Consider the following 14,369-nt stretch of genomic DNA (forward strand, 5'->3'; position numbering starts at 1 on the left):
AGGTCCCAGGCTGAACTCCTGCCGATCTTCTTCCCTTTGGGTGTCCGGAGGCCTCTGGGCTACTGCATAGGATAGAGGGGCAGCCGGAGTGAGATCCAGAAGATCTGTCGTCTCTGGCGCTGACAATCGTGGATTTCCACTAGTACCTGCACCATGCAGTTGAAGCCCTGCTCCTTGGAGCTCATGCCCTCAGCAATGGAGGTCTATGGTGCGGACATCATTCGCCATGGAATGTACATCCTGCACCAAGATCTCCACCGTGGACACACACTCATAGTGTTGGCCTCGTTGTGCAGGAGTGATGGCACCATCTCCTTGGGCAGAAGGCAATAGGATTCCTCCAGTCGGCCTTGCAGTCAGAGGAGGAAATCTGTCATCCCTTCCTGATGTTCGCAACTCTGCCTTTCCATCTCCAGCAGCTAGCTCTAGGATGGCCAGACCCAGTAGTACGTCATAGGCCAGAATCTCTCTGGCATCCCTCAGGTGCTGGATCCCTGGGATGTTCTTTCCTCCGCATCCTCCGCACCACTGAGTGACCCAGAAGCCTGTCTACTACTTAATCCCACCGAGGTGTGAGTATCTCCGCTGTGGAGGGTGGGGGTGACAGCTACGATGCCCCCTTGATGCTTGTCTCCAAGATGTCTCCTTGGAAAAGTTTATGCCTGTGATCTCTAGAGAGCGCAAGAATGGTCCGGGCTGGTCAACTGCCAGAGATGGCAGGATGGCAGGCTGGTAGCACAGTGGTTAGCACTGTTACTTCACAGCGGAAGTGACCCAGGTTCGATTCCCGACTTGGGTGACTAACTGTGTGGAGTCTGCACGTTCTCCCTGTGTCTGCATGGGTTTCCTCCGGGTGCTCCAGTTTGCTCTCAATTCCCGAAAGACCTGCTTAGGTGAATTGGACATTCGGAATTCTCCCGAACAGGCGCCGGAATGTGTCAACTAGGGACTTTTCACAGTAACTTCATTGCAGTGTTAATGTAAGCCTACTTGTGACACTAATAAAGATTATTATTGCTATTAACACACGTGAGGCTTGCGCCATGGCTGTATCTTTCCCACTTTTGTCTCTTGCATCCGTCTCGCCCTCTTGCTCCTTGCCGGCCAGCTCAAGGGCTCTGTCATCAAATGGCTTGAGGGTTCTTAGCTTGGGCATGAGACCAGCAGGCTATACCCGTTCGCGCCAGTTGTGCTTGGCTTTGTCCTGCAATGAGACAGGTGGAGAGAGTGTAGACAGGAGATCAGATGGTGATGACGTCTGGCCTCCGTGGAAGATGAGTAGGAGCAGGGATGTGAGGAGCAGATAATCCACTGGGGAGGTAACCATGACAAGTGTTGCAAACCCATGAGATGACTGGGGCAGAGATCACCGTGGAGGTGTGATGGGTGTGTGAAGTGGTGCAGCGGGAGACAAGAATGCAGACTTACCCTGGCTGCACGAAGATGGTCATTCATCTTCTTCTCGCAGTTTCCCCATCTTCTTATGGAGTTAGCTGGCACTCACTGTCGTGGCCACAGCCTCCCGGGCAGGGTTTGCTGGACTGTCGCCGATCACATGTACAGGATGTCACGCTCCTGCTCCAAACAGCCCAGAAGTTTGGTGAGGGCTCCCTCCGTGAAACGTGATACTGTATTCCTGGTAGCCATTCCCCCGACTGGACTTGGAACAAGCGGAAGGGAGGCTTTGAGTCTACTCGCTCGTCAGAAATGGGGTGTCAATTGAAAGAGCTTGGCTTATCCCATTGCCATTGATGATGGGACCAATGCTCTGTTTTGCAGGTCATATGACTGGGTGCCTTTCAATGAATCGCTTGGTGATCTCTTATATGATACAGAAGCGAGATCTTATGTATGTAGAACTCTGAATCCAATTTTAGGAATTTGTTGCATGGAGGCTTTACACTTTGCAGTAAGAATACAAGCTTTTTTACATTGCTTAGAGGAGCAGGAGGGCACACCAGGGCCTCTCAAAAACAATTTGGCAGCCTCTGACTAACACTGGACCGCCCTTGCTCGAGCCTCTTCCTCAAGGTGCAGAAGCTGGTGGGCCATCTGAAACGCCAGCAGCCTGCAGACAGTGTTTTGCTCCAAGTTGTTTGTTTTCGCCTGCTGCCCCACATGTTAATAAGAACTGACCCTCAAAATGACTCAAGTCTTCCAACAGCACTGTCATGCGCTTTCGGCTGCTGCACAAGGGCAAAACCTGCTCAAATTACTTCTAGATATCCTAAAATTTGACTCTCGCCACAGTGGTTAGCATTTGCTGCCTCACAGCTCCAGGGTCCCGGTTTCAATTCCAGCCTCAGGTAACTGTTTGTGCGGAGTCTGCACATTCTCTCTATTTCTGCGTGGGTTTCCTCCGGATGCTCCGGTTTCCTCCCACAGTTCAAAGAATGGCAGGTTAGGTGGATTGACCATGATAAATTGCCCGTTATTGTCCAAAAGGTTAGGTAGAGTTACTGAGTTACGAGGACAGGGTGGAGGCATCTGGTTAAGTAGGGTGCTCTTTCCCAGGGCTGGGGCAGACTCAATGGGCCGAATGGCCTCCTTCTGCACTGTAGATTCTATGATTCACTTTGAAAAAGTGTCTCTTGTCCTTCTGTTCTGGTTTACTTTAAAGGAGTGTACCTGCTCCACACACTTTACTGTCTTATAATGCATTCAGGGCACGAGTATGTATTTTGGACAACTTCCCTGTGGTATGACTTCCGATTTAATGGCGAGTAACAAACCAGAATCAATTAACAATCAAATTGTAAAGGAACATCTTGCAAATAGTGACTGAGATATAAGGGGTGAGAGAGAGAAAGGGGCCCAAAGTTTACATATAAATAAGGGAAACTTCAAAGAATGGAGAAAACTGGAGTCAATTGGACTGAAATGTTAATGGACAAATCTACAAGCATTGGGAAATATTCACACAAATGTACAATGATACAGCACAGAAGGAAAGCATTTGGCCTGTCATACTTTTGTTGGCTTTTTGGTTGAGCCATCCAACTGGTCCCACTCCCCAGCTCTTTTCTAAAAGCTATGAAATGTTTTAATAATTGATTATTTTTCCAATTCCTTTGTGAACGTTTCTATTGGATCTGCTTCCAACGCAGCTTCGGGGAATCAATATTGTCTAAGCAAGTCAAGTGACAGCTTCCACAATTGAAGACATCAGAGATTAATTTGTTTGATAGGCACCTAAACAGGAGTTCCAACATTCCAGCAGACCACATGCTAGATGAGGGCCAGGCAATTTACCTGGACAGAGTTCTTTCTGCTGTTGCCTATTGGGTAGTAAAATGGATTCAATTCCACACGGCAATATTACAGGTTCTCGCAGCTAGGGGCGAGATTATGTGACACACCTCCTCTTTTCTTCTCCTGGGCTTTTGACAAAGTGTCACGGACCCCAAAATAAATAAATTGTATTCGTATTGTGGGTGTTACAAATTGATTTAAGTTTAGTTTATATTTCTGTATTTGTGCGCGAAGAAAGGGGGAACTTGAGTTTTTGTTTCACTTCAAAAGGTGCCTATATTCTAATGAGGTATTATGGGTGCGATTCTCTAGCCTTGTTTCGTTCGAGCGGGAGTGCAATGAGGCTGCTGAATAGCGGGAGGCCGTTGGATATGGGGTGGCTCCCGTTAATTGTATGGAAACAGGGCTTAAGTGGTGACAATTGGTTTCTCGTCACGCTGTGGCGGAATCCCGTTTTCGCCTACGGGAGTGGGCCGGTTGCATCGTAAACAGTTTGGCGCCCGGCGTAGTTCTCGTTTTTGGCTTCTCCCGCATCTGCTGGAATGTTGGAACTCCTGCATCACTGCCTATCAAACTAATTAATCTCTGCTATCTTCAATTGTGGAAGCTGTTGTGATAGTCGGTATTAGGGGCATTACGGTACCTAGGTTGGAGGTACCTGATACTGTAAGATCATTGGTGAAGCCTGCCTACTGGTTCCGCCCAGTAAGGTGGAGTATAAGAGTCTGTGTTTCTCTAGCTGCTGCATTCTGTACCTGTGCTGCTGGGGAAAACATCTAGTTCAATAAAGCCTTCAATTGATCTACAATCTCGCTTCGGGAGTTATTTATCATGCATCAATTTATTGAACTAGATTTGAAGAATGGAGCTCCGCATCAAGCGGTGTATCTGCAACTTAGCCCCCACACGGCAAACTCAGTGGCGACCTTTAAACACTGGCTGGCGTGTTTCAACGAATACATCAGGACGGCCAGAACTACACCCATGGAGGACCAGAAACTGCACGTTCTCCACTCAAGGGTGAGCCCAGAAATCTACACGCTCATCGAGGACGCGGACGGTTTCGAGGCCGCGATGACCCTGTTGAAAGGACACTACATTCGCCCAGTAAATCAGGTTTACACCCAACATCTTCTAGCTACCAGACGACAAATTCCAGGGGAATCGTTAGACAAATTCTACCACGCACTGCTGGTACTAGGTAGGAACTGTGACTGTCCGCAAGTTTCAGCCAACGACCACACCTAACTTTTAATCCGGGACGCCTTCATTGCAGGTATGTTGTCCTCGCAGATCCGCCAGCGGCTGCTGGAAAAGGAGAGGCTAGGTCTCAAGGAGGTATGGGCCCTCGCAAGCGCCTCAGACGTAGCCTCCTGCAACGCCCGAGCTTACGACCCGACCGCGCGGCAGCCCCATGGGCAGCGTGGACCCCACCCGCAGCCGATTCCGACGCACCCACAACCCCCCCACAAGCTTGTACCGTGCGGCTGCCAGGCAACCCCGGGGGGCCCCGATGTTATTTTTGCGGACAAGCCAAGCACCCCCGGCATCGCTGCCCAGCCCGCTCCGCAACTTGCAAGGGCTGTGGAAAAAAGGGGCATTTTGTGGCGGTATGTGAGGCCCGGGCGGTCGCCGCAGTCTCCGGGGGCGAACCGGGGCCATCGCCATTACCCTCATCGCAGGCCACGTGCAGACCGTGAGCGCGCCATCTTCGATCACGCGAGCCACGGGCGCCGCCATCTTGTTCCCCAGAGACAACTTACGATTCGTGGGTGCCGTCATCTTGCCCGCCCCCGGCCATGTGTGACCCATGGGCTTGGCTGGAGTGTCAAGACTCCGATTCGGATGACCGCACACCGTCCGAGGAAATCCATCAGCTTCTGCCACGCCTCGCCTCGGTGACTCTGGACCAGTCTCGGCCCCGAACTCTTTCGACTGCTACGACGACTGTACTCATCAACGGACACAAGACATCCTGCCTGATCGACTCCGGGAGCACAGAGAGCTTTCTACACCCCAACACGGTAAGGTGCTGCTCCCTCTCTATACACCCAGTTAACCAGAAAATCGCCCTGTCCTCCGGGTCTCACTCTGTAGAGATCAAGGGGTACTGCATAGCTAACATCACAGTCCAGGGAAGAGAGTTTAACAATTTCCGACTCTACGTCCTCCCTCACCTCTGCGCTGCCACACTCCTGAGATTGGACCGACCCCGAATGCATGCGCCTCTCATGGAGTTTCCCCTCCCACAGTGCTACAAGGCCCTGAAACATTGCCTGGGTTTTTTTTCATATTACGCCCAGTGGGTCCCCAATTATGCAGACAAGGCCCGCCCACTAATCCAATCCACGGTTTTCCCCCCTGTCGGCAGAGGCCCGCCAGGCCTTCAGTCGCATCAAGGCAGACATCACAAAGGCCACGATGCACACAATCAATGAGTCCCTTCCCTTCCAAGTCGAGAGCGACGCATCCGGCGTAGCTCTGGCGGCCACCCTCAACCAAGCGGGCAGGCCTGTAGCCTTTTTCTTACGCACCCTCCATGCCTCTGAAATCCGCCATTCCTCCATTGAAAAGGAGGCCCAAGCCATAGTAGAAGCTGTGCGGCATTGGATGCATTACCTGGCAGGCAGGAGATTCACGCTCCTCGCTGACCAACGGTCGGTAGCTTTCATGTTTGATAATGCACAGCGGGGAAAGATAAAGAACGATAAGATCTTACGGTGGAGGATCGAGCTCTCCATCTACAACTACGAGATCTTGTATCGTCCCGGGAAGCTAAACAAGCCTCCTGATGCCCTATCCCTCGGCACATGTGCCAACGCACAAGTGGACCGACTCCGGACCCTTCACGATGACCTTTGCCACCCATGGGTTACTCGTTTCTTCCATTTTATCAAAATCTGCAACCTGCCCTATTCCATCGAGAAGGTCAGGACCGTCACTAGGAACTGCCAAATCTGCGCGGAGTGCAAGCCACAGTTCTACCGGCCAGAGAAAGTGCACCTAGTGAAGGCTTCCCGCCCCTTTGAATGCCTCAGCATGGACTTCAAAGGGCCCCTCCCCTCCACTGACCGCAACACGCACTTCCTGAACGTGATTGACGAGTACTCACGGTTTCCGTTCGCCATCCCCTGTCCCGACATGACCGCTGCCACCGTCATTAAAGTCCTCCACAGCATCTTTACCCTGTTTGGTTTCCCCGCCTACGTCCACAGCGATAGGGGGTCCTCCTTCATGAGCGCCGAACTGCGTCAATTCCTGCTCAGCAAGGCATTGCCTCAAGTAGTACGACTAGTTACAACCCCCGGGGAAACGGGCACGTGGAGAGGAAGAACGGAACGGTCTGGAAGACCATCCGACTGGCCCTATAGTCAAGGAATCTCCCAGTCTCCCGCTGGCAGGAGGTCCTCCCCGATGCACTCCACTCCATTCGATCACTACTGTGTACCCCGACCAACGAAACATCTCACGAACGTCTCCTTGTCCTCCCTAGGAAGTCCTCCTCCGTGACCTCGCTCCCAACCTGGCTGGCAACTCCAGGACCCATTCTGCTCCGCAAACACGTGCGGGTGCACAAGTCAAATCCGTTGGTCGAGAGGGTACACCTCCTTCATGCTAACCCTCAGTACGCCGTGCGTACCCCAACAGCCAGCAGGATACGGTCTCCCTCTGGGAGCTGGCGCCAGCTGGATCCCCACCCACACCCCCCTCACCAACCCCACCCACCCTCCCACCGGCGCACCCCACGGCTACCCACTTCCCTGGGGGATCGGTCCTTCCACTGGTCCCATCCAGGGGTGATGAAGCTGAAGACGCCATGCTCCCAGAGTTACGAATGCCTGAGCCGGCGCCTGCATCACCGCTGAGACTGCGACGATCACAGAGGACGACCAGGGCCCCCGATTGACTAATAGCTTCATTATGAAATGTACCTGCAAATTAATACCTTTAAATAATTTGTGTGACATGTAAAAAGGTGAAACACTGTACCACCATAATCTCCACCACTGTATAACGCGAGACCACCACCCCTGCCGGACTCTTTTTTAACAGGGGGTGAATTGGTATTCGGTATTAGGGGCATTACGGTACCTAGGTTGGAGGTACCTGATACTGTAAGATCATTGGTGAAGCCTGCCTGCTGGTTCCGCCCAGTAAGGCGGAGTATAAGAGTCTGTGTTTCTCTACCTGCTGCATTCTGTACCTGTGCTGCTGGGGAAAACATCTTGTTCAATAAAGCCTTCAATTAACCTACAATCTCACTTTGGGAGTTATTGATCGTGCATCAGCTGTCACTTCAGGGAAGATGGGTCACCATGCATGAGCTTCTGCCTGCTATCCTCCGAAGGAATACATTTTGATTCGGGACTCATGTCCATTGCTCTTCATGTTATTGTTGTCTTGCCCTGTGTCATCTTTCTTTCCCTTATCCCTCCTTTATTGTTTGAGTGCAGAAAGCGCGGACATTGCGAAACCCCTTCCCGTGTTTGGGTGTGTGTCTAAAATCAACCAACCCTTTTATTTGACCTTATCTTGGATTTGCCGTGAGGTTATTAAAAGAGGATCAGATAAGTACAAACTGAAGGGTTGGGGCAAATAGGCTAACATTTATACTTGGGCAGATCAAAAACACCTTTTGGTTTATGGATGGGTTGTGAGAGGAGAAATCAGGGGCTGGATTCTCCGCACCCCGAAGGCAAAATCTCGTTCGGCGACGGGGTGGAGACTCTGTTTTCTCGCACGAAATTGGGATCGGCGCCGGTTCCACAATTCTCCCCCCCCTGAAAAGTGCCACACTCGGGGAATATGCCGTGCCTGAGGCCCGTCCCGCTATCCTCCATCCCCGCCCTGCCGTTCGGGAAACTCGCGAGGTGGTTGCAGACTCAGTCAGCGGCTGCCACAGTCGGGGGCGGGCCGATCAGAGGACAGGGGAACCTAATTTGGGATTGGGGGCACTGTCGGCGGGCGATCCGGGTCGGGCTGAGCCCGCCATGGAACACGGCGCGGCTGCTGGAGCACGCCGCTGTGCGCATGCGCGGTCTCCAACCCGGGGGCCCGTATCGGCAGCTGGAGCTGCGAGCTCCACGACTGCTGCCTTCTAGCTCCCTGCAAGGCTGTGATTCTGTGGCCTTTTGACGGCAAGTTTCCTGGCGTAAAAGATCACAGTTTTCACATCGGCATGGAGACATCGTCCCAAAAACAGAGAATCAAGCCCCAGGACTGTTTAAGTTAATCCCCCTCCTTTCCGTAATACTACGATATGATTGAAAAATCATTCCCAACATTAGTTTGTTGACCCTTGAGTGTCACTTTTGAATAAAGGCATTTGGTTTAAACGTTTTCCGCCGACAGTCAACCAGTGGAAATGGCAACTGTGTTGCTCGGGACGATATTACAAAATGGCTGTTTCTTAGCATGCTTTCAAAGTTAAAATGCCTTCCAGATTTTCACAAAAGTTGGAAGCTCAACAGATTTCCAACCGGTTTATGGCAGACCTCTTGAAAACTATCATCGTTGCTCAGTAGAGAAATAAGAAACATTCCTTTCTACTCTTGTCAAAGATTTCCCATCTATCGGTCTTTTGGCGACAGAAATATTTGGTTATACTTCCTTTTTGTCATTCTTGGCCCTTATGAACCTCATTCCAAACAATTATCCATTATGATTGAATGGCGGAGCAGACTCGATGGGTTAAGTGGTCTAATTCTGTCCTATGGGCTTCTGGGCCGGGATTATCCTGTAATTGGCTGGGCGGCCCGTACCAGCGCCAAGAGCGGCGTGAACCACTCCGGAGTCGGGCCGCCCGGAAGTTACGGAATCCTCCGCACTTCCGGGACTAGGCTGACGCTGGAGGGGTTGGCGTTGCGCCAACTGGCGATGAAGGGCCGCCGCGGGCCGGCGTGTGTTGGTGCATGCGCAGGGGGTTTCTTCTCCACCCCGGCCATCGCGGAGCTTTACAGAGGCCGGCGCGTAGGGAAAGAGTGCCCCCACGGCACAGGCCCGCCCGCAGATCGGTGGGCCCCGATTTCAGCCCAGGCCACCGTGGGGCCTCCCCCCCGGGGTCGGATCCCCCCCTCCACCCCGCCCCCCTGAGGACCCCGCTAGACAGCCGACAAGCCAAGTCCCGTCGGGATGGACCATGTCCATTTCACACCGGCGGGACTGGCCAGGAACGGGCGGCCGCTTGGCCCATCAGGACCCGTAAAATTGCTGGGGGGGCCGTTGCTAACGGCCGCCGACCAGCGCGACGTGATCCCTGCCCCCGCCCGAAAACCGGCGCTAGAGAATTCGGCAGCCGCCGTCGGAGCGGCGGGGTGGGCTTCACGCCGCCCCCCCCCCCCCCAGCGATTCTCCGACCCGGCGGGGGGGTCGGAGAATCCCGCCCATGCTCTTTTTCGCTGTTCACTTGGCTGATAGCAGTTTTCATTGCTTTTTGCTGAGATCATCACCTTACAATTCCACATTACAGTCATTACCTAATTCGATTATCCCTCCACTGTATACCCAGACTGTCTTATCATGAAGCTTTTGACCTACAGGCATATAATAAGTTCCAGTGATCAATTTCATGCAAATAGTGTGATCCATCTGAACCTAAGTATCTTCAGCTGTACCTCGTGATCAAAATCATCTTTGCCTTTTTAAGAATACAGCTTTGTCCCCTCTGATTTGTCATGTTCAATAATCCTTTAAGCCCTCTTATAACCTTTTCATTGGATTCAAGGAGAACAATTTCATTTCAAATTCATTGACAGGCCTTTTAAACCATTTTGGCCTAGAAATCATTGCCTCCTCCCTCTTACAATTGCTGCAACACCAGCATGAAACACCAGGAGGAAAATTCCATAAATTTTGATCGAGCTCACAGAAAGCTGGGCTTTAAGTTACATTTCACACATTGCCATAGTGATGGCTCAAAATCAGAGCAAAAAGCATCCAAATATATTACACATGCACACAAGACTGTCAAAGGGCTGACTTTTGGCTTCAGTCCTGTTTTCACTGGTGCGAGATCCAAGCTATTTTTAAGGTTGGGCCTCATTAACATTCCATTGGTGAGCTGTTCGGGCATTTTGAGTGGTTGATTGATCAGAGGGGCTTGTAAATCCAGTGCCTTCTCTGTGGAACGCAGGTATGTCAAACCAATGGGTACGATCCTGAGAGAAGACCATTGAAGGTTGGGCAGCACAAGGGAGCATTTGAATGAATGGGACCTGGGGGAGCATCAGTACTCCTCCTGATCACACAATAGTCATTTATAGACCTTTTCTTGAGCGACCAACTGCAGTTTCTTTTAAGGATCACTGGTAAGGCAGTTCAGGGCCAGGAACATGGCGCAGCACTCTGTCCTTTGGTACTACAAATTGCAGATATTATAGAACCCCAATTCAATGGATCGATGAAGCTTCAGCCTGATTGTTGCATTTCAAGGACCCCCCTCAAAATGGTAACAGCCCGGATATCGTTGGGAATTCTGTGGTTTGTGCTGTGCTGCAATTTCCGGCTCCATTCCTGCTTGGTGGAGATTTACTATTAGCCCATTCCACTGCCTCCCCCGCTCCCCGAGAGTTAAACAGTTTTTAAAAGGTGACACATGAATCAATAATGCTGCAATAGCGCAATTTTCACTCATCCATTATATTTTATACACAACCATGTACATAAACAATAATTCTACACAGGTGTCAAAAATGTTCAAGGAATAGCACCATGAGATACATCTGCGGAAGAAGTAAAATTCCATTCTGTGATAAGCAAAAGGAAGCCTAACATTGACCTGGTCTTCCTTTGAAGGTGGTCATCTTTTAACATTGTTGCAAATTCCCCCCGCCCCCCCCGCCCCCAAAAACAGTAATAAAAGATAAATCTCATTTTTCAAAATGATTTAACAACCATACCATAGTCAGTCGCTATACCCGTGGTGAAAACTCTTATGTTGATGTTGTTTCAATGGCAATTTTGGCAGGCTGGGTCAATCACAACAAAATAAGAAAAAAAAGATAAAGGTAGAACAGAAAGAAGCAACACAGTGCCGAGGAAGTGCAAAGCTACTCAAGTGCTTAAATTCCAATCCTCCTTCCTTCATCAACCACCAACCCGAGTGCTACGATGAGGATTAAAGGGATATGGAAAGATGCCATTTTGTCACTGTGTCAGTCGGTGCCAGATTATCTCTGACACCTATTTCTCCTGACTAAGCTATTTAAGATATATTGATGAAAACAGTTCAAGATGAGGCAAAGAACGCAGTGGTATTTAGTTGGTGCCGAGCTTGGGTTTCAAGAGCCCATAGATTCTAGGAAGTGACAAGAGGAAGAAGGAAGAAGGTTAGGTGGATTGGCCATGCTAAATTGCCCTTAGTGTCCAAAATTGCCCTTAGTGTTGGGTGGGGTTACTGGGTTATAGGGATAGGGTGAGGTGTTGACATTGGGTAGGGTGCTCTTTCCAAGAGCCGTGCAGACTCAATGGGCCGAATGACCTCCTTCTGCACTGTAAATTCTATGATAATCTATGAAGCAGGTTTGAGGTCTGGGAAATCTTGCTGAAAGATTTAATTCATTCAAAAGGAAACAGGGCCATGGGAACCTGAATAATAATGGGGAACAAATTAAATATCGAATAGATGGTGATAATGCATTTCCAAAGGGATGTGCATATTGCAGTATCAATATGATCTATTAAAACTACTCCAAGAAATGTTGCTTGTATTGCATCTTTGCGACGTTCCCTAGGGCCAGGCATAATGGCAAGACATGGCCAACTATATCTGTTGATGCATGAGAATAGGATGATGCACGACAGTGATCTTTACCCAATTCTGGGGAATTTGACTCACCACTCAGGCTCACAGTGCACTTAAACACTTCTGAATGTGATATTTGCATCCCAAAAATGTGCATTTACCCAGTACATAAGAGTTTCCACTCAGGATTAATAAAATATTCAGCTATTAGTACTTACACAAAATATATCAGCTTTGAGTGTGTTTTTGTTAATAAAATTCTATTTACTGCTACATCAACAATTTATACATTTGACTGGAAAGTTATTTAATCCATATATGTTCATTGAAGCACCCTTCTTTTTTAAAATTGATAAATAATAAAGATCTGCATTCACTTTGCATTGCATCCCACTAGGTAAGCATCCACACAGGCTTGTGTTTCATTAAATCATCAGCATGTGGTCACAGCTCCCCCCAAGGAAAAATGTATACAAGGTCAGTTATCAGTCTGCAAATTCCAAGTTTTGTGAATTCTGGCGAGGGGTTTCAATCACATCGAATCGTGAGAGAAATTCTGGTCTCCTTAATTTTGGTTACGCTTTATAAAATATTTAGATATCACGGTCGCACGGTGGCGTAGTGGTTAGCAGTACTGCCTCACGGCGCCGAGGACCAGGGTTTGATTCTGGCCCCGGGTCACTGGCCGTATGGATTCTGGCCCCGGGTCACTGGCCGTATGGATTCTGGCCCCGGGTCACTGGCCGTATGGATTCTGGCCCCGGGTCACTGGCCGTATGGATTCTGGCCCCGGATCACTGGCTGTATGGATTCTGGCCCCGGGTCACTGGCTGTATGGAGTTTGCACCTTCTCCCATGGCTGCGTGAGTCTCACCCCCACAACCGAAAGATGCGCAGGGTAGGTGGATTGGCCACGCTAAATTGCCCCTTAATTGGAAAAATATATACATATGTATTTAGATATCTATAGTTTAATATTAAAAGTGCTGTACACAATCGCACATTTTACTGGTAACGCTAGCCTGCCCAGCTGACATGAATCCAGTGCAATCAAGTTGACTGCTACCCACTTTACACCCAGTCCAATTTTAATGGTCGTTCATTTCGGCTAAAATTAACCCTTTCATGTAAGCACCACTCTTGTCACACTGATCCGATTCACTGTGAGCAATGCTGTGATAGATATACACGTGTAAGCATGGTTTTTATGTACATAGTATATCTACATACATGTTTATAATAAAAATGCTGTTAACTTTATTTTGCTATTCTTTAGTGCCTGATTTCTGTTAGAAAATGCTACATCATACAATAGGGAGTACTTTTCTGAAGTGGGAGCTAGGCAAACTAGGCAGAGGTTGCGCATTACTTCATGTTAGGCAGATCTATACGTGACCAGAGAGTGCTTGATGCAGAAACTGGGCTCATGTAATGGAAAGTGCTCTATTAGCAGTCCTAAAATCTCTCACCTTGATGAGTACAATAAATTAAAATTGAATTTAAAAAAAAAACAGGGCAGTGGAGAGGAAACTAAGGCACAAGAATTAAATCCACCAGCAAGGTCAGGCATTACCATTTTCTCAACGAAATATATGATTGAAAACTCAAGTACGTCATTTGTGCAAAATGAAAATAAACTGCCCTGCAAGGCCAGTGGAGAGGTATTTACTTTTAAATTAAGCATGGAGAAATCAGCAGTTTTTGTTATTAATTTTACTTTATATATATATATTCACAACACTGAAATCTCAGAATAACTGAATTATCTAGTGTATGAAAATTACATTTAAAATATGCCGCAGTGGATTGTACTAAAGATGAGATACAATAATGCAGGGAACGAGCTGCAGATTTTGAGAATATGTACAGTTAGAGAGCTTTAAAAATCACACAGTTTAGTCACAATTGGGAGCTGGTATTGATTTGTAGGAAGGGGCTGTGTGTGAGTGCTTAATGGCTGGGATACAGTATATTTCTCCTGTTGTCCAAGGAGAAAAGGCAGGAACTTCACATCGAAACACATCTGGGTGGCAGCAAGAGTGCTAGGAGCGATCGCTGTACAGGGTGCTGATGGTGATATTCCTGTTGTGTGTTTGTTGAACAGCCTCTTGAATCCTGCAACTCTTCAGATTTTCCTTATTTTGGTTCAAGGTCCTTTTTGGTTGGACGGCCGGCTGGCAAGGCTTGCGTAGTAAGCACACTGAGCCAGATCACACATTCCATTCTGCCCAGGGGGTCCCTGAGGGCCTATCCCACCAGGTAGGCCAGACTCTCCTGCTGGCCCTGGGGTGCCAGGAATTCCATCTTTCCCGTAGCCAGGTGTACCAGGGGTACCTAGAAATAGATGGTACAAGTTATGACACTATGAGCAAAA

At 49.1% G+C, this 14,369-nt stretch overlaps 1 protein-coding gene across 2 annotated transcripts in view; it reads right to left on the reverse strand.

Annotated features, from left to right (window-relative positions):
• Positions 1-10,874: 10,874 nt before the first annotated feature.
• The window catches only part of col22a1 (collagen, type XXII, alpha 1), a 481,125-nt gene continuing 477,630 nt past the window's right edge, over positions 10,875-14,369 (reverse strand). For both annotated transcript variants that reach the window (XM_072468265.1, XM_072468266.1), the window contains one exon: positions 10,875-14,329. In XM_072468265.1, coding sequence (XP_072324366.1) covers positions 14,142-14,329 — 188 coding nt within the window. In that variant the 3' untranslated portion in view covers positions 10,875-14,141. The remainder of the gene's footprint in view (positions 14,330-14,369) is intronic.

This window comes from Scyliorhinus torazame, chromosome 11, assembly GCF_047496885.1.
Source record: "Scyliorhinus torazame isolate Kashiwa2021f chromosome 11, sScyTor2.1, whole genome shotgun sequence".
In the NCBI taxonomy this organism is placed as follows: Eukaryota; Metazoa; Chordata; class Chondrichthyes; order Carcharhiniformes; family Scyliorhinidae; genus Scyliorhinus; species Scyliorhinus torazame.